This window comes from Phlebotomus papatasi, chromosome 1, assembly GCF_024763615.1.
Source record: "Phlebotomus papatasi isolate M1 chromosome 1, Ppap_2.1, whole genome shotgun sequence".
NCBI classification, from domain to species: Eukaryota; Metazoa; Arthropoda; class Insecta; order Diptera; family Psychodidae; genus Phlebotomus; species Phlebotomus papatasi.
The window spans coordinates 48,229,692-48,249,525 of NC_077222.1; the positions used below are offsets into that span (position 1 = coordinate 48,229,692).

At 34.5% G+C, this 19,834-nt stretch overlaps 1 protein-coding gene across 1 annotated transcript in view; it reads right to left on the minus strand.

Moving 5' to 3' along the window:
• Positions 1-5,535: 5,535 nt before the first annotated feature.
• The window catches only part of LOC129800103 (Fanconi anemia group M protein homolog), a 62,873-nt gene continuing 48,574 nt past the window's right edge, over positions 5,536-19,834 (minus strand). The window contains 3 exon segments of the mRNA XM_055844482.1: positions 5,536-6,653; positions 6,777-6,959; positions 19,308-19,412. Coding sequence (XP_055700457.1) covers positions 19,356-19,412 — 57 coding nt within the window. The 3' untranslated portion in view covers positions 5,536-6,653; positions 6,777-6,959; positions 19,308-19,355.

Below are 19,834 nucleotides of genomic sequence, written 5' to 3' on the forward strand. Positions count from 1 at the left end.
AATTGCACCTCCAGATAACTTTTTCAGGGAGTTGTTTTTTAACAAAATACCTATACTAGGATTTCATTGACTATTACTGAAACTACAAGAATCCTTTTGAGGATCATTATACCTTATTTGGTACATAACATATCCCTATATACTTTGACTTGGTAGACCAGATCGACGAAGACTATCAATAAATTCTAGAATTAATGAAAGTCTCGCGAACAACAGAGTGCAAAGTCACCCCCCGAGTACAAAGTCACCCGCAACGACGGTAATTCATTTGTGATATCCCTTTTTTTAAATATGATAAATCGGAAGTCAAGCCTGTATCATCAGTAGATTACTTCTTAATAATGATGAGAATAATAATATAATAAAATATAAAATTTGATAGAGCAAAAAGATCCAAATGAACGAAAAGTTCAATTACAAAAAATAAGTTCAAAGGCGGTTTAAAAAAAATGTTAAGAATCTGTACAATGCAAGAAAATAAATAATTTTTGACTATAAAATCGCTAAAATCGTAACACTTTTATAACGGTCAAGATAATTTAGATGTGATTTTCTATAACCACACTATTTAAGTTATAGAACATTATGTACAGGAAGGAAACTTGCGCCCCTGTCACACCTTACTACACGCTTGGTGACAAATGAGCTATAACAAAATTATTTTATTTACTTTCTTTATATATTTTACTTTAAATGGTGGCAAACTATAATAATTAAAAAATTAATAGATAAAAATGTAGATAAATGGGTCGCAGAAACTAATGATCGTGAGGGATTATCGACGTAGCAATTCAAACGATGGCCAAGCTAGTATTAGTCGTAAATTTGAAAAAAAACATTTGGAAATTGGATTAATATCATTTACTCAAAAAGCTTCATAGAGCTTTTTGCAATCGCCGTTCGACGCTCACTGGCTCCTAACGCTGTCCTAATTCAGAATTTAATAAGAAAATTTGTTATATAACATTAGCATAATCTTAAAGAATCCCCATACAGGATTAACAAAGTAGAGATGGCTTGATTACTGTGTGTATGATAGCTAAAATAGAAAGTCCGAAAAGGTTAACCGGCAGGGTTCGGAAAAGTGAACATTACTAATAGAGCTAATAGATAACTGCATTTAAGCATATCAGTAATGAGGAGTTTTCAAGGTAGCAAAAGAAAGCTTTCCTTCATACACTAGACTGATAAATGCAATTGCAATTAAATATTGTGTTATTTAATTTTCATATTACTCTCACTTACAATGTTCTCCTTAAATTTTAGTACTGTGAAAGCTCTTGACATTCGACTTTCTCGTATAAACTCTTCAAAGAGTTTTGATCTTAAGAAAGTTCAGCAACCTACAGAGAAATTAACAAATTTCTAAAGTTTTGCTCATAAAAAAAATTAAATAAAAATTATCATTTGAAATTTATCATTTTAACGAGTTGTATTGCGTGAACTTTGAAAAATTCCCCAGAGCAATTTTCTCATAATTGTGGGATATTAAGAAAACGCTTAGGAATTTAACATTACTCCCACTGTGACTTGAACTACATGAGCTTTACGAACAAAATGTATTTTTGTTCCCACTGGTGGCAAAAGTTTATGCAACCAAAAAGTTATTCTGATCGGATAGATGCTCAAAGAATCCCAAGTTCTGCATCCAAGTTGAGTTTATTTTGCCATCTTAATCCTCAATTTTACTCTCACAGAGCTTTTTTTTTATATTTTCTTCACATTGGCCCTGGTTTCCCAGCCTCTCTTTGAGGGAAAACTTGGTGATTTGCTCTCTGGTCATGGGAATGGAGTACATTTTCAGTAACCATCAGCAGTATAAGAAAATTCTCCCGTCTCACCCATATAAACAACTTGGTCTTTTCCGACATGGTGGGAAAAGAGAGTGAAAAGGATTTATTCTGATTAAACGATCCGACAAGAGGCTCTCGCTGTATGTTTATCTTGTAATCATTTCACTCTTTTGCTATGGGGATATGGAGTTAGAGCCATAAGAGCTTCAAGTCCGAAATAGAGAAGAGTGGTATGAGTGTCATCTCGAGTGAACCACCAAATCGCAAGTGGAGATCTCCTTTTTGAGCTGAACTCAGCTCAACTGAGTGGATATATTCCTAGGGACTCAATAAATCGTACCCATGAGGGGGGAAAGGACACCCAGTGAATCTGCATTAATTCATCGCAATTCTCTCACGCATTTATCTCACAACACCCAAGATTTATTTTCAACCCCGACCTCCGCCACCCATCAGAAATGCTTGCACTTCCAAAATGCTATAGTTGGGGGTGGTTTTTGAGGCATGCGGAGCATGAGGGATTTGCTGCTGAAATTGACCAAACATATTCCCAGACAACTTCCGAGGGGGGTCCTTTTGAGGGTGCAACACTTCCGGTCTCACGGAGTGAACCTCTCTTGGGCTTAGAGACAGGGCTGCACTCTGAAAAAAATTGTCCCTGGGTAAGTGGTTTGTGGTAAGTTTGGAGAGTTGGTTTAGGATTGTGGAGAATGCGACCTTCATTGAGTGAAAATATTGCCATTCGCACTTTCCTCTCACTGCCACTTCCCTTCCCCGACACCAATCTCTCACCCACCGCACACATTATGATATTCAGCACTTGAGATGACGAGAGAATGGTGGGACTATAGACGAAGCAAAAAATAAATAAAAAATAGAGTAGAAAAAAGCTCAGTCTCACCCCCAGAATCTTCCTATATAATCTACGGGGAGGTATAGCTTTTCTATATTACAGTATGGCATGTATTTGGTGTTTTTAAGGAGTAAGAGGAGAGATACCTATAAAAAAGTGATTTGTTTGATTGACACTTTTAATTGGATTAATTTCACTTTTTCCTATTGTTCATAACAAAAACAATTCCTCACCACGAAATAGCAATTAATCTTTCAACTTATAGAATTAAGTGACATAAACTTCTTGACTCAGGAAGATTAGAAATTTACATAAATAAGTAATTAAATTCTGACTATTAAATTTGTCCTAATTGCAAATCTATAAATAACATTTGTATAAAATTTAATTCAAATGAGAAAGAGCTCAAATGTATGTCTGTCCGTATTCTGCAGATTTTACAACTCAAATTAACATCTACTTTATCAAAATTTACTTAAAATTTTATCGCTACCAATTTTGAAATTTAATATAAATCAAAATAAGCTCAATATCGCAAATTTAACAACTAGTGCAAAGTTTCTGAGCTTTAATGTTTATTTAGGAATTAAGAGATACGACAACTTGTACATGCACTGTGTATCAACAGAAAAATTTATCATCTTTTACATCAACATCGCATTCTTGCAATTTTAATTTCGCTTATTAAAAGTTTAATAGAGCAGTTTTGCGCCAAATTGGTGTGAATCCCGTGAATTATGTTTAATCGATATGCGTGCAAATTTTCAACAGGAAGAACTTAGTGCATCTGTAATGATGTAAATGGTTTTTTTTTAATAGTAGGGTAAGTTGGGTCAATTTCAGGCAGCTAAGTTTTACTGCTCAAACCGTTCAAAATCAAAAAGAGAGTGCAGTGACTGCAGTAATATAATCGTCTTTTTTTTCGACTTGTCACCATCCTAGAGTTTAAACGGTAAAAGATATCAACTTTCGGTATTCGATGATCCCCAATAAAAAAAATAATATCTTCAGAGGTTTTTTCTTTTCCCCCTACCACCCCCCCCCCCAAAACCATATTTTTTGGGTTTGCTCAAAATTGACCCAAGCTTTTTCAATGATTTTCGGATATGTTTCAGCGGTAGTCAAAGCGAACATTTCGTCCAAACGTACCAATGACCGGAAAATTCGCCATTTTGAATTATTGAAGGTCAAAGGTCAACCACTTTGGAGGGCTCATCTTTCAACCAATTTGAAAGAGTGATTATGCAACTAATAACCCGATCCCTGTGGAAGAAATAGGTATGATGTGATTGTGAAAGAATCACACATAAAAATGATTATGTGCATGCCTAAAACTTGGCTTGCGGAAAGACCAAATTCCTCTATGGAATGTTATGTCTGAATTATATTATTTTATTATTATTTTCATTAATATTTATTATATAAGAATTAGACACAAGTGGCTTTGGCTCCTATTGTCCGTAAGCTTTTCTTCAATAGAACTTAAAGATGGTCATTACTCAAGACCATCCTTAAATGCTAAAATTAAACAAAAGCTTAAAAAGAGCAGGGGGCAAAATCACTCATACCTACGGTAATGCCCGTAAAAAGAAATTAACTACCTTTGTTAGCACTAGCTTTTCCCCACAACGGTTAAATCTCGCATTGGTATTAGAATTGGCAATATCTGTTGGAGCAACGCCGATTTCTCCTAAAGATATACACACTAAAAAAAGAATTTTAAAAAATCTTTTTAAAAGAAAATTTAATGTATTATTGTGGGCAGAAACGTCAAATTTATTTAAAAAGGCAATTTTTGACGAAAATTGCTCGTGGTGTGTAGATCTCATAAGACCGTTCCTAGTGTAGGAGTGGTATCGTAGAGATGATTAGTATTGCGAGTTAGTTCATGTTAATAGGAACGATCGTTAATAGAACGTTATAGATCGTTAAAAGGAACGCTGAGGGTTCTAGAAAAACGCTAACGGCCAAGGTGCTCATCTACGCGGTTGCTTTAGGGCCTTGACAGACCTGAGGGTTAGCCGAGAAACAGCTTAGTGTAATCATATTAGATATAATGGTCAAACTATATTTCTATCATTTTCCACTAAGTCGTAATTCCGGCTTAAGTCGTAAGTGTGTCTAGGGCATTAAGGGCTCCGATGTTACAGATTCCCTGACGGATTTAACGTTTTATACTTTCAAGGTGAAATTAAGGAGTGTACAATTAAATATTTGGATTGATAACTATTAATTACATTTTGGGTCTCTGATTTGAGGGTTTTAAATTGGGGGGGGGGGGGGGGGTAATGCGATACATAGCCTTTTCCCTTCAATTCATATGTTCATCTCCAAGCGGGTTAGTTGCCTGGTAGGCCCCGGTACACTTAGGTGAGTTAAAGAAGATTGGGTAAGTAAGTAAGTATTTTAGATTAAATTGTGTGATGTACTGGAATTCTTTCAGGCTTCGCACATACTTTGGCTTGGAACACTTCATATTTCCATATTCCTTTAATGAATTTGAGCTTCTTTAAAGTAATATTGTAAAAATATGAGATGTTCGTAGCCAAAGTGTGTGCGAAGCCTAAAGCCATTTCTCTACGAGGTATTTGGTACAAATGGTTATCAGAAAATCGTTAAAACCCATAATCTTTTAACTTCTCATTTTCAAATTAAAAACAATAAATGTACCACACCAATCTTCTTATATGTAACAATAAGAAAGTTGAAAGCTTAGTGTGGCCAAGTGAGAAAGCTTGCTCTGGCCACCCTGTAAAACTTCTATACATGAGCTTATGCATGTAAAGAGACTGTCAACTGTACTATGTGTGGTATATTAAATGTAGATATACGTTAGAACCTTACAAGAGAAGCGAGAGCGAGACCCACCATCGCCTCTGATGGGTGTCGGGATGCTAGGAAAATCCAAAGGCACTGGGGAATTGAACGGATACAACGATAATGGCACAGAAGGCGACAATAGACTAATTTCTGCACAAGCGCATGCGTTGACCCAGACGACTCGTTTTTGGCGGCAGTTACCACCGCGATGGGGTTGTGATAGCACGCTTTTAACCCTTGGCATCTCAATCACTATACTGCCGCATTCTTTGCACCCGAAAAAGTCGAGTAGTTTCGTATGGGTCACGCAGTCTCCAAGTCTGTTCTTGTGCTGTCTCAGTTGGAAATTTATGCCCAAGACAAATGGTGTAATGTGCGACGAAGCTTTTCCCGCTAAAATTGTGAAACAAGTTAAGAAAGTGTTTGAATGTATCCTCAGAGTACATCCAGATTAGTGGTAATGTGAAGACCAAAGAGACTTCCTCGAAGAGAGTTCAAGTAGCGAGAAAAGTGAAACGGATAACTTTGAGATTGAATTCTTGTGAAGAGGAAAGATTAACAAGGATAGAATTTTTTCAAGTGTAAAATAGTTATAAGTTTTCCATGGAAATATACCATAGCAAAACAGACAACAATCTCAATCAGTGATTTTTTTTTCTATCGACAATACAATTAATCATCATACAGTCGATAAAAATTCCAATCACTTGTACAACACGAGGACAAATTCATCCGATTCTAATTATCTTGTGTATTTAAATGTAACTTGTATATCTAAATTGTTCCTTTAGTGTATACAACCATCCCCAAAGGGATTGATATCATGAAGCGATAAAAGAAACATAGAAAAAAACTGAGGATAAATTGGATTATAACTCACTAATAAATTCTTCTTTCACGGGGGTGAAATTTTCCCGGACAAGATAGCACAAAAGAAAACGGATGGATCAACATACAAATTATTAGAAGAATAAGAAAAAAAACGAGAAAAAAATCCCATAAAAGGAAAATCTTCAGTGAAAAATGACAAATTTATGTTTAACATCAACTGTGCACTTAGTATATTTGTTAAAAGTGGAATAAGAAGTTTTGGAGCCACAAGAGGGCTAGGAAGAAGAGATTTAGCATTGCATTTTGGGGTGTCATTCACAGACATAAAGTGCCACCCACTGGATATAAGTTCTACCCTGCGAATAGATAAATGGAAATTTCTCTTCTTATGAATTGAGACATCTAGTATGTCCATTCACTTACATCCACCAACCACAGAAGCATAAAAATTTCGGGTGCGTAAAAATTTTTCTACTTACCCTCGGTGATCCCCTTTTTGATATGCGTATACAGAGGCCACAATTTCTTTTTAGTTTTCTCCCCATCTATTTTTGCCCCACAATTTTCACCCCTTTCAGCACTCTGCCTTCAGATAAGCATCCAATGTGATAAAATAGTCTACATGAGTTGAAGGTATTAGCCTCGGCGAAGTGCTCAAAATTCTTCAAATAAAACAATAAAAAAAGATTTTTTCGGTCTAACAGCAGAAAAAATAAAATAAAGAAATAGAACGAATAAACTGGAAACAAAAGATCAATAAACCTGTTCTAAGCTGTGAATTAAATTAATAAATTTTATACAAACTATTCAAAAATCTCATGCTTTGTGTAAATTGGAAAAAATCATCATCACTAAGGGCTTCTAAAAAAGCCAAATAAAGTCAAAAAATAATACACAACAAAATAGAAATATCTAACATTTTGAATAAGAGACACATTCTAAAGTTGTTGGAAACTACTCAATAAAACAGTAAAACCTTCGATTTATCCAAAAAGTTTAAAAGTTTGTGTTTCTCGAGAGCTTTGTATAGACGAATTTTGATTTTCTACTCAAATGATTACTACTGTAAATAAATATTATTCTCTAAGTTCTTCTTAGAGATTAGCAGTTTAAATCTTCTGAATAATAATATGGAAAACAAATTTATTACTTCTCCTTTATCGATGATTATATATAAAATCAAACGTGTAGTTTTAAGAGCTGACAAAATAAATCTGTTACTCATTTATAACTATTACACAAGTCTGGGCATTTCTCTCTTACATTTTCATATAAAAGTAATTAAGTAAATGAATATAGAAACACCAACAAGGTTACAATATGGAATATTTCCTAATATCCACTTGACGAAAATTTTATAGTTAAAATTAACGCGTAATACATAAAAAGAAAACGAAAACGTCATAATACTTCAGATTGCCCATTTTTTAGTTGATTAAAAATTGATTTAAATAATTAAGTATTTTGAAGATAACGTGAAATAATTTAAAATATAATACAATTACTTTCTCGTCCCTGAAACTAAAAAAAAAACTTTAAATTCTTTATTGAATTTTAAAAGGTTTGCCCTTAGAGCTTGACTGTATTTCCTTTTTTACAAGTTTTTATCAAGTTTGAGAAAACTGTTATTAAACATTAATTTGCTGTATTTCTTAGAAGCAAGATTGAGTAAAAAAAGTTGCTAAGGCTGTATGGTTTTCACGTCTTGAACTACCTCCCAAACTTTTCCCAAAAATTATATGGGTATTTTTTCTGAATTACCAATTTCTTTTAATTTCATCTGAACCCTCATTGAGCAATTAAAAGTGTGAAAAGAAATAATCACTAATTTATCAATCACTAATGGAAAAATAATCCTGAATGTGATAAAGGATTTCCCCCCGAATCTACTCAAGTCTTTCGAATTTCCAATTAAATAAACCTTGAATATATATTACACATTATTTGCTAAAAATAAAAAGTAATATAAATGTAATTTTCACATTTAAATGCAAGAGAATGAATTCTCTATGCCTAATTAATTTGTTCAGATTATAAATTACAAGAAAATAATTTTTTTCAGAGCTTATCTTGCCAGTTTTATATAGTCTTTTATAGTCGACCTTCGTAAATGGTCTTCACACGTACAGTATATCCATTTGGTTAAATTTCCCTAATTTCTAAACTCTCAGAATTTACCTCTATTGAAATTCTTCCAACAAGAGACTTTATTTATTAAAACAGGAATGTTTTTTGAAAATTTTAAAATAATAATAATAATGTGATCAAGAAAAGAGAATAAAAATAAACAAAAATTTAAGAAACGTAATAATACGAATTTACTTTGTGAAATGATTTTCTGAATAAACAGTTTTTGACAGAAAAATACCGCATTATTCAAAAAAAAAACATTAAATGGGTCAGTAAAGAATTTAATTTTAAGCACCATAAAAAATTTTAATTTAGTTGGTAAAAAACTATGAGTTTATAATAAACCTCTTTCAATTATATCGAAAATAGCAAGATTCGTAACGTTTTCTCTTCCTTTTGCCAAGAATATTTCTCTATTTCTGAATATGTAAGATTGCTATCTTTCAGAGGTATTGGAACAGAACCAGCCAAATATTCCTTGAAATATTTATCTGTCAAATTTAGATATTTTTTTTACAAACAATATGTAAAGAAAAATTTCATTTGCTAGTTATTTACGGTCCAGTCTCTCCTGCTTACTAAATTTCATTTTTATTGACAAATTTTACCAATATCTTATCCAATTTACGCAAGACCAAATATCAAATTGCCTTACACCTTTTAGTACTGAAAATTTTAATCAGCGTGTAAAACCTTAATCGTTTTTGACTTCAAAATATAATTCTTTCATTGGAAACAAATATTTTATTTAAATATTAATTTCTCTTTAATTCTAAGATAAATCTTTAGATTTTAAATCTCTTATACGATATAGAATTTGAAAGATACAAATTTCACAAAAATTGAGTTATGTTGAAAATAACAAAATTTTTTAAGGTTTTGCTTATATCCAAACCACGACATATCCAACAAGGCAATTTCATTCAACCCTTTTTTTTTAAAAAGTAATGTTCTTTTTTTTCAAAACGACTTTTTTCGACCCAAAAGAATTTTGTAAATCCATTCATAATTTTAAATTACTTTAGTTGCATTACATACAAAAAATATGCCTAAAAGTTTGAATTAGAAACTTTCCTAATTCTCTTCCTGAAGAATAATAGAAGGGAAATATATATATAGAGTCAAAGGAATACCTACATATTGGCACTTTAAGAAGTGCTTTAATCATCACCTCTTGGCACCATATTTTGTGCCATTTATGATATGAAATTTAAACACCTATCTCTAGAGGATAGTTCCCATAGAGGATAGGATGTATAAATTTGAGTATCTTGACGAAAATTCCAATAGGTGTTCCCTGCCGAACAGGGGTGTCTTTTAACGTATAGGGTGGAGGTTTAAAGAAAAATAAGGAATAAAAGAAATAGAAAATTTTGTAAGTTAGGACCAGGGGCATGACATTTCCTACGTTTCCCATATGTTTCTAGCGAGACGAAAAAACTTTTGAGTTTATTAGCTGTTTTCTGTCATTATAGAATGAATTAGCAAAAAATACTAATACAAAATAAAAGCCAATTTAATAACGAAGAGGCAACCGAAAACCCTAAATTGGTAACCTACTTAGTTTTGGAGATATCTCGTGAAATGTGTACGAAGACAGGGAAAAAGTTACACTAAAATCGGTCGCATTTTTCAGAGGTAGTGTCACACCCCTGGTTAGGACAGACTCTGTTCAGACTTCGGAAGAAACGTTTTAAAAAAGTATTGCAAGGTTTAGCATAGATTCTTGGAAGTATTAGGGGGATGTAGGCATGATTCGTACACAGTAAACCTACAAAAAAAGAAAATTTGGATCAAAACGACGTGAATTTTCTCTTTGCAAACAATTTGCAACGTTTAAAGATTCACTGTGTGCAAACTGTACCTACATTACCCTATCTTAGATTTGGATGTCCTTTTACTTCAAAATTATCCATAAGAACTAAAATTTAAATAACATTCCTTATCTCAAAAAATATTTCTTCTTAAGACACTCAGAACTCAGAATCCCAAGAGGCGAAATGGTAAACTTAAAAAAATAGGAACTTTAAACCCCTTGAATATTAAAACTTTTGTGATGAGCTTGTAATATATCGCACCACGGCAGTTGAAGTAATGCATTTAGGTTTTGGGTGTTTTGAGATAGAAGCACTGAAACATTAACTAAGAGTTTTACATATAATAAATAATCAATATTTCAAGTAGAACTTTTTACTAGTGACGTATTATGTTTGAGTAAGCTTAACACTTAAAAAAAATATATTACAATTTTCGCCTTCTTAAATATTTATTTATTTAAATAATAAATAAATAATTATTTATTTATCCTATTTTACTTTTAACGCATCGTTATATTACACTAAATTTTAGTCAAGTATTGCGATTTGAAGTATAACTTTCTGAACATGTTTTTTGCTTTGCCTCTAATTATTTTAAAATGATAATAGTTTTATTCTATTTTGATTTATAAAGCATAAGAAAAGGAATTTGTAAGGTATTTAAAAAAAAAACTTGAATATTTTGAGAGCATATTCTCTCAGAGAAACATGTCACTATTATTCTAATAAAACACGCACTTAAAATTTCTTCGATTTCGATTCAATCTTTCACAAAAGCAATAAATTGCATAGATATTCAAGATTTGTTTTTTTTTATAAATTATTAACAAAGGAAAATTATTTTTGTGCTCAATAATTAAAAATTTACATCATTTGTGCTGTGTGCAGCATATATTATGCAAAAATGTGACTGTTTTTCTAAGATTTCTAGGAAAAACTTGAAAATTTATACAGTAAACAAGGGTTTGGAAAATCTTAAATTGTGGAAAATCTTCAGTATAAACCTCTTGAGATGAAACTAGATTCGAAAGTGCGTAAAATGCTCTGTCTAATCGTGTAATAATTGAAAAATCGAAAAATCCTCAATCAGACACTGAAATTGCCCCTGTGTGATATGAATCTTAATTGGTTTTTCACTCAGGAATAAAAATTTATAATTTAGATATTAAAAAATATATAAACTACTTTTATCATAGCATTCACGCGAATATTTTAGGCCGAATACGCTTTAAAGATATTAAAACAGTCTTCAGTTATGGCCACTACCCACTAGAAAAAATTCTGTCCAATTCTGTCCATATTAAAACATTGCTCACGGTCGTGTTAGGAAAATTGTCAAATGTGTCTTGAAGCCATTGCCACAAAGAAAATATTTATTATCTTTACATAAATATCATAGTTATGCAAATCAAATGTTTACTATTTTCATGGGATATGTGTCTTTAATATGTGATCGATATTTTTTGGCATAATCCTAAAATCGATAAAGTTTGCAATCATTAAAGCAAAGTATTTGGAAATGGATTAAGATAAAATCCCAGATTTTACGAAGAGCATAACTTTGCATTAGCTATCAGATCAAGTTAATAGCAACATCTTGGAAAATGCGCAATTTCACTATTAGATATGACCCTGATATACTGTAATTCTAAGAGAGATCAATGGATTATAATATTGCTCCGCTCACAAGGTGCCAAGGCGAGTTTGGTCATAATAAAAAGAAGAACGATGAAGGATAGATAGAGAAAAAAAGCCATCAGCTCCCAATCTATATCCCACCCACCACAAAAAAGGGTGGAAGGAAAATTTATTTTGTGCGGCATTATAAATGTTATTGTGTACCAGTATCAGATATATAAAAACATCTTCATATCATCTCATACATCTATTTCTATAAACTTTCATAAAATACCATATATATTTCATGGCAATATGTAGCGTGGAGTACTTGTGAGGGATATATATTTACTTTTATTGCAAAGAATGAAAGAACGTAGCACCAATGCTGAGTACTATTTGCCTCGTAAAGTCAGTTGAACCCGAAAATTGTACAAATTCAGGAAGGGCAGAGGGGTGTGAGTGAAAGAGAAAAGTTTTATCAGATAATCTTATCGCTCCCCTCAAAATGACTTTTTTTCTGTGTGCGAAACAGGATTTAAAAGTCAAGATGTAAAGTTCTCATTCTCACTGGATAAAAGCTCCAAAGGGGACGTTAGTATTCGGTGCAAGAAGTTAACCCTGCCAAAAAAAAAAATCCAAAGAAAGAGTAGCTGGAGAAAGAAGGGAAATCATCCAGCCAAAAAAACAAATTGTGTCTCAACACCAAATTGATACTTTCTCTTGCAGCTCCAGCTCCTTTCTTCCCTTTTTATTCCCTGGTCCTCATCTTCCTTATATCTTGTATGTATCATCTCAAGGAAAAAAGATAGAGGAGAACATGCTTGGAATTTTATAAATTCAATTCTTATGCCATACAAAAGAGATACTTTTGCTATCCACAGAAAAAATCTGTAAACGACCAATTTTTATTCTATTTAATATTATAGTCTCTCTTTGGCTTTTCCCACTTTTCTCTTCTCATCCTTCACCTCTTTTTTTTCTGGCTTTTATTCCCTCCTGTCACCAAAGAAATTGTCTTCGAAATTGTACTCAATCCCACCTCCGGCAGAGCTTATTTGCCATTCCAGTTACTTACGTGGTTGTGGAGTGTTGGTGGAGAAACAATTTTCATTCTTTCAATAAAACCCTAACGAAGCTCAGAATTCAAAATTAAATATTACTCTGCGTAGGGAGAAGATAAAGAAGGTGCTTTTCACATACCACACAATTCACATAAATACAATTCCTGCTCATTCTCCTTGCCTACACAAAAGAAGCCTCAAGGAGCATTTAGTTACATAAATTATGATCACGCCGGATAATCCACATTTTACCAACTACACGCCTGACTTCCTGATCACTCTCGCGAGAACCTGACAAATTAAAGTGATACTGACGATACTTAATTTGGCCTGGTTAAACCCAAATGATTTATTCATTAGACAGACAACATTTCATGGATATATCTTCACCAGAAAATGTACATTATTATTGCCTTCAGAAATGGTTTGAATGGACACCAATCCTGGTTTTCTAAAATAATCGTAAAATCTGTTTCAAATGCGTTCAACTGTTTAATACCACAATCCTAACTATCATCCTCATCTTATAATTGCAATTTTACTTCTCAATTTGGGTGATTATACCCTTTAAATTGTCATGCTCATATAATTCCGTCTGCTACATGAAAGCATGTTCTTTAGACAAGAATATACGTTTGGAATTAAATGAAGATTCCAAAACTATAGTGAACAAATAAATGGTACTACTGTGGTTTTTCCTCGCTTTTTCTAATTAAGAATGTAAATTTTTATTCATGTTGAAATTTTAGTGTAATACACACTATTTACCAAGCAAATAAGTAAATTTAATCCATACACAATTAAATATTTAATCTCATAAAATATTTAAATACCGTCGAATTCTAGAGTTAACAATTGAGAGCATTGAAAATATATGTAGCGAGAGGGATTTACGCATGAAAATATTTAATTAATTGCACAAAATTCTCTCTCTATGAAAATTGATCGAGGAGGACATACCTGGTCAAATGTCGCGGTAATACTACTTTCTTCGGCTCCTTCTCGTCATCTTCCCCCTCCTACTATGGCGTCGTGCGCCCTCTTCCGCAAATTTTTCTAATCTTCCCACACGGCCACTCCTGACGATGCATTCGCCCCGAATGCTCCTGATGGCCACGGCTTCATAAGATCGGCTGCTGCTGTCGTCTTGTTAGATCCTTCGGATTCACCAACTTTCTTTAACTCATAACGATCACGTGGGAAAATTTTAGTCACTTCATAAGGTCCACTAAACTTTGGTTTCACTTTTCGTCCAACATCAAATTGTGTCTTTTGTAGAGCCACTAAATCTCCTACATTATACTCCTTCGCTTTACGACTTCGTAGATTATAACTTCGTCGATTCTCCTCTTGAATCTTCTCGATGCTCTGCTTCACTGCTTTTCTCAACTCAGCTCTCTTATCGATGAACTGCTTTCTAGATTCATTTTCCAGTACTTCTATAATCCTCACGTCTTCAGGATTTCTCATCTTTACACCAATCATTACTTCAAATGGAGTAGAGTCAATACTCCTTTGATGAGATGAGTTTATGCACTTCTGCACTTGGTTCACGTGCTTAAACCATTCATCCGGCTTTTCAATCGACAGTTTTGTCAACGTGGGAATGATAATTCCGTGGATCCTTTCGACTTGTCCATTGCCTCTAGGTACACCAGTTGCGACGTGATGTAGCTCTATCCCTCGTTCTTGGCAATACTGCTTGAATTGACTTGCAGTAAAGGCTGCTCCTCTATCGGCTATGATTCGTGCTGGATTCCCAAATACGTCTGTCACCAAAGATAACTTCTTAATCGTCTCATCCGAAGTTGTCGTCTTTATTGGGAATAACCACACAAACTTGCTGAACGCATCTACAATTGTTAAGATGTAGTTGTAACTCTTTCTTGTTGATGGCATTGGTCCCAAATGGTCGACATGAAAAGTATCTAAAGGTAAATCTCCTTTTCCAATGGGATGCAACTCGCCATCTTTCTTCCCCTTCTTACGATCTGCCAGGATGCATTGCACACAATTGCTCATACATCGCTTTATCTTGTCCTCAAGACTAGGAATCGAGAACTCTCTCTCGATGTCTTCTTTCGTCTTCTTGACACCAAAATGTCCTTTTTCGTGAGCCTTTGTGATAATTTCCAATTGCATCATTTCTGGAACGACCATCTGTCTTTTTCCATACTTCTCAACATACAAAACTCCATTTGCACATAGGTAATCATCACACGGTCCAGATTCTAAAGCTATCTTAATCGCCTTCACTCTATCATCGCTATTTTGCGCTGAAATCACCTTCGATGTCACATCATCGGATCGTTTCACCATCATGATATTAGCTCTAGATAACGCGTCTACATGAGCCATTTTCTCGCCAGGTCTATGCTCAATCTTAAAGTCGAACTCCGACAATTCTAAAGCCCATCTTGTAATCTTCGGATGCAATTCCTTTTTCGACATCGTCATTTTGAAAGCTGCACAATCCGTCACGAGTTTAAATTTCACGCCCAAAAGATAAACTCTAAATTTTCTCATAGCTTCCACTACTGCTAGGAATTCACTCTCGTACGAATGATAATTCTTTTCGGCTCCATTCGTTGTTCGGCTGTAGTAATAACACGGATGCATTTTTCCATCATCTTTACTCTTTTGCAGCAGGATAGCTGCTATTCCATCTTTGCACGCATCGGTGTGAACTTCCGTCTCGTCTTCCACGTCAAAGAGCTTTAACACTGGATACTTGGAAAGCTCATTCTTAATCAAATTGAAAGAATTCAATTGTTCGTCTCCAAACTCAAATGGGGTGTTCTTCTTCAACAAGGAACTCAGGGGACGGGATAGTATCGCAAAATCTTTGACAAACTTTCTAAAATACGAGGCCAATCCATAAAAACGTTGCACTTGTTTTGTCGTCATTGGTATCGGATACCTCAAAAGTTTATCCACTTTCTCCTCTGATGGTTTAATTTTTCCCCCACTGACTGAGTATCCCAAATACTCTACTCTGCGTTGTAAAAAGAAACACTTCTTCCAATTGAACACCAAGCCATTCTTCCTGGCTACTTCCAAAACTCGTCTTAGCTTTGAAATTCCGTCATTTTCATCTTCAGAGGGAATGATAAGATCGTCAACAAATGCAAGCAAAATTCCCTCATTCATCAATTCTTGGAAAACGGAATTGATAAATCGCCCAAAATTATTTCCACTAATACACAGACCGAAAGGGGTTTTTGTGAACTCATACTGCCCATTGTGAGTTACAAATGCTGTGTATTTCACGCTTTCTTCAGACACAGGAACGTGAAAATAGGAATTCTTCAAGTCCAAAGTCGTATACACCTTCGCCTTTGACAATCTATCCAGCTGATCCTCCACAATAGGCATGGGGTACCTATCTCTAACGACTTTCTTGTTCAGCTCTCTGTAGTCAATGCACACTCTATAGGTCTTATCCTTCTTCTTTGCAAGAGCTATGGGACTTGCAAAATCACTGGATGACTGCCGAATAGTCCCGTCATTTAACCATTCAGTAATCTGATCGTCCACTACTTTTTTCTCCAAAGGAGCTAATCGTCTTGGCCTTTGATACACTGGTTCATCGTCATTGAGAATAATCTTCGTCTTAACCTTTACGTCTTGAGGTTTTTCTGGGTGATACTCTTCAATCATTTGAGCAACTTCGTCTTTATATTGAACAGGGACATTAATTTCCTCATCAATCGTCTTTATTTTAAGAATCCAACTGTCATCTGCTTCATCGTCTTTAACGTCACTGATCGTCTTTTCAATCTCATCGTCAATAATCTCATTTTTGTCAATATTGGTGAGGGAAATGTCACCTCGTGAACATGGTTTGATACTCACAGTTCCCCTCGTGATGGTGTAGTCTACATCTTTTAGGAAATCCCTTCCAATGATCATCTTTGTCGGAATGGTGTTGTAATTGACAATGTAGCACAAAAATCTGTAGGATTCTCCATCTATGGAAGCATTCAACATCACGCTATCCGTTGCAGTTTCAATTGAACCTCCAAATCCACGCATTTTCTGCTTTGCAGGCTTAGACGTCTCGCATACTGCCTTGATGTCGTTCCACAAATCTCGCCTGATCAAGGAAACGTCACTGTACGTGTCAATTACACCACGAATCTCGAATTCACCGACTTTAACTATCACTGTATCCAATTCACTATCAACATCTTGGATAATGTTCACTTTTTTAACACTTTTGCCGTCTTTATTACCGTCTTTTTTGCAATCTTTTGCGATATGGTTGAAAGAATCGCATTTAAAACACTTTGGGCCTTTCTCACGGTCAGGACACTCACTGGATCGATGCCCATCAGCCCCACAATTGTAGCAAGTAAGCTTTTGGTTCTTCTTCTTAACCTCTTTTGCTTTCTGCAGTCTATCTTCTTCACTGGACTTCCTTATGGCACCCTTTGACTTGCTCAACATCTTCTCATAGGTCTCCAGTTTCACCTTGAGGTCAGAAACGGTTGTTGCGGTGTACAAAATCGCCTTGTTGTTCATACTATCACAAATTCCGTCACAAATGTACTCGCACAACGTTGGTTCATCAATTCTACCCATCTTTGCCAAACGCTGCATGTCATAGACGTAATCAAGCATCTTTTCATTGGCACTCTTCTTCTTTGACATCAATTTTCTGTGAATATCGGCTGAATTGCATTTGCTCGAAAACTCATCCGTCAAAGCTCTCTTCAATTTGCGCCAATTTGTCAAACCACTTTGAGCAAACACAAACTTTTTCGCAGTTCCTGACAAATATTTCTTGCAGGCCACATATTTCTGCAAATCGTCCCAATTGAGAGTCTCTGCGAATTCCTCGAAATCGTCGATCCACACTGTCACATCCTGAGAGTCATCAGCACAGAATTTTTCAATGGAATCATCAATATCTCGCAGGCTAAACATTTTAGCACTATGCTCCCTGGCTTCCAGCGATGATCTTCTGATACCAATTCCCGCATGGAATCCCTCCAAGTCACTCTCAGAATCAACAGATTTGTTGTCAACACCGTCTTTGTTTTGATCTTGAATATTTTCGTCATCTGCGCCGTCTTTGTCTTCTGCGCGATTCAAATCACTTGCATTATCAAATGCCACAATCCTTTCTGCCATTTCAAGCTTCGTACCATCAACAGAAAGTCCTCTTTTTTCACATTCTTTGCTCAATCCATTTTTTGTAAACAAATCCACCAATTCATTCACTGACACTGACACATTAGCCGCCATTTTTCTACGTTTTCGATGTTTTCACTACCTTGCCAACTTGCAAGCAATTTCTCAGTTCACCGAATGTTCACTGGCGCTGCTATCAGAGTTCGTCTTTCGTCTTCGTGAGCTTTCGCTCCAACTATATCCGTCTCACTTTTCTGTCTCTTTCCAACTCAAATAGCCGGACAAGAATGTTCGTCTTTTCTTTTTTCGCGATGCAAAATGGCTACCCTTGATCACACCACTCACCGTCTTTTTTGCAAATTGCCGGCTTGCAATTGCACGTCTTCGCGAACGATATGATCACTTTTAAACCACGTTAGCACACGCGCTGCGTCTTTACACGTCTTTTTTGAACACGAAATTGCGTTCCGTCTTTTTGCTAGCCGACACCAAGTATGGCGTCACGTCTTTTGGCTAAACTTCGTCTTTGGAAAAATTTTTATATCTCGCGTCTTTCGTCTTTTAGAAAACCGCTAGTATGATCCTCTCGATCCCGGTTGAGCCCCCATGTAGCGAGAGGGATTTACGCATGAAAATATTTAATTAATTGCACAAAATTCTCTCTCTATGAAAATTGATCGAGGAGGACATACCTGGTCAAATGTCGCGGTAATACTACTTTCTTCGGCTCCTTCTCGTCATCTTCCCCCTCCTACTATGGCGTCGTGCGCCCTCTTCCGCAAATTTTTCTAATCTTCCCACATATATGTCAAAATATTTTACGGGATTAAAGATTTCTCATAATGTATTCATGTGACGTCAAAAAACTAAATATTTCCTGTTAACTGATGAGTTAAAAACGTACTTGAACAGTGGAATCTTTTTTAAAATGTTACAACTTATTAAAATGTTTTTTTTTAATTCTCTCAAAAATCCAAATTTCATTTTAAAAGAAATGTACCGTTCAACTTTAACTCATCAGGTAACAAGAAATATCTGTTTTTTTTTTAAATTTCTGATGAATATACTCCGAGAAATCTTATTTACCGCAAAATAAAGTTCTTCAAAAAGGCATCTGCAAATCAGGCCTCAACGGCTGAATTTTTAAGATTTTTAAATGAAAATTTCAGAAAATATTGTTTAAACGTTCTAATTTCATATACTTAAAAACTTGAATTAAAAAAATATATGTAAAAGTTGTACTTACATGACGCTACAACCAATTCCTGTCCTGCTCCTGCTTGAAAAACTTTCATCAAAATGAAGTGTTTTTATCCTTGAATAATCCCCAATTCAGCACTTTGATAAAGTCCTAGAAAATAAGATGAATTATTATTTCAAATTATCTAATTATTTTTATTTATTTTTAATTTTTTTACATTTTCATTAAATGAAAATAAATTATTATTTTCAAAACGATTTTGATAAAGGCACTACTATTTCGACTATTTCTGTGCAATTATGAATTTATAATTCTGAATAAAGGGGAGTGTGAGACACTTTCTTTCACAAAGCTGAACATTTATTTAAGAATAATTTCCTAAACGAATATGAACTAATATTCAAGATATTTAATCCATTCAGTCAATGCACTTAAAATGTTACACTATTTGAAATAGAATGTTCATATTTCATGGAATTATTTCTTCATAGATTAATAGAAAAAAAGTTTTTTACCTATAACGGGGACGCAGGGAGCCGCTCTCAAATACGCGTCTTAACGGTCACTGAATT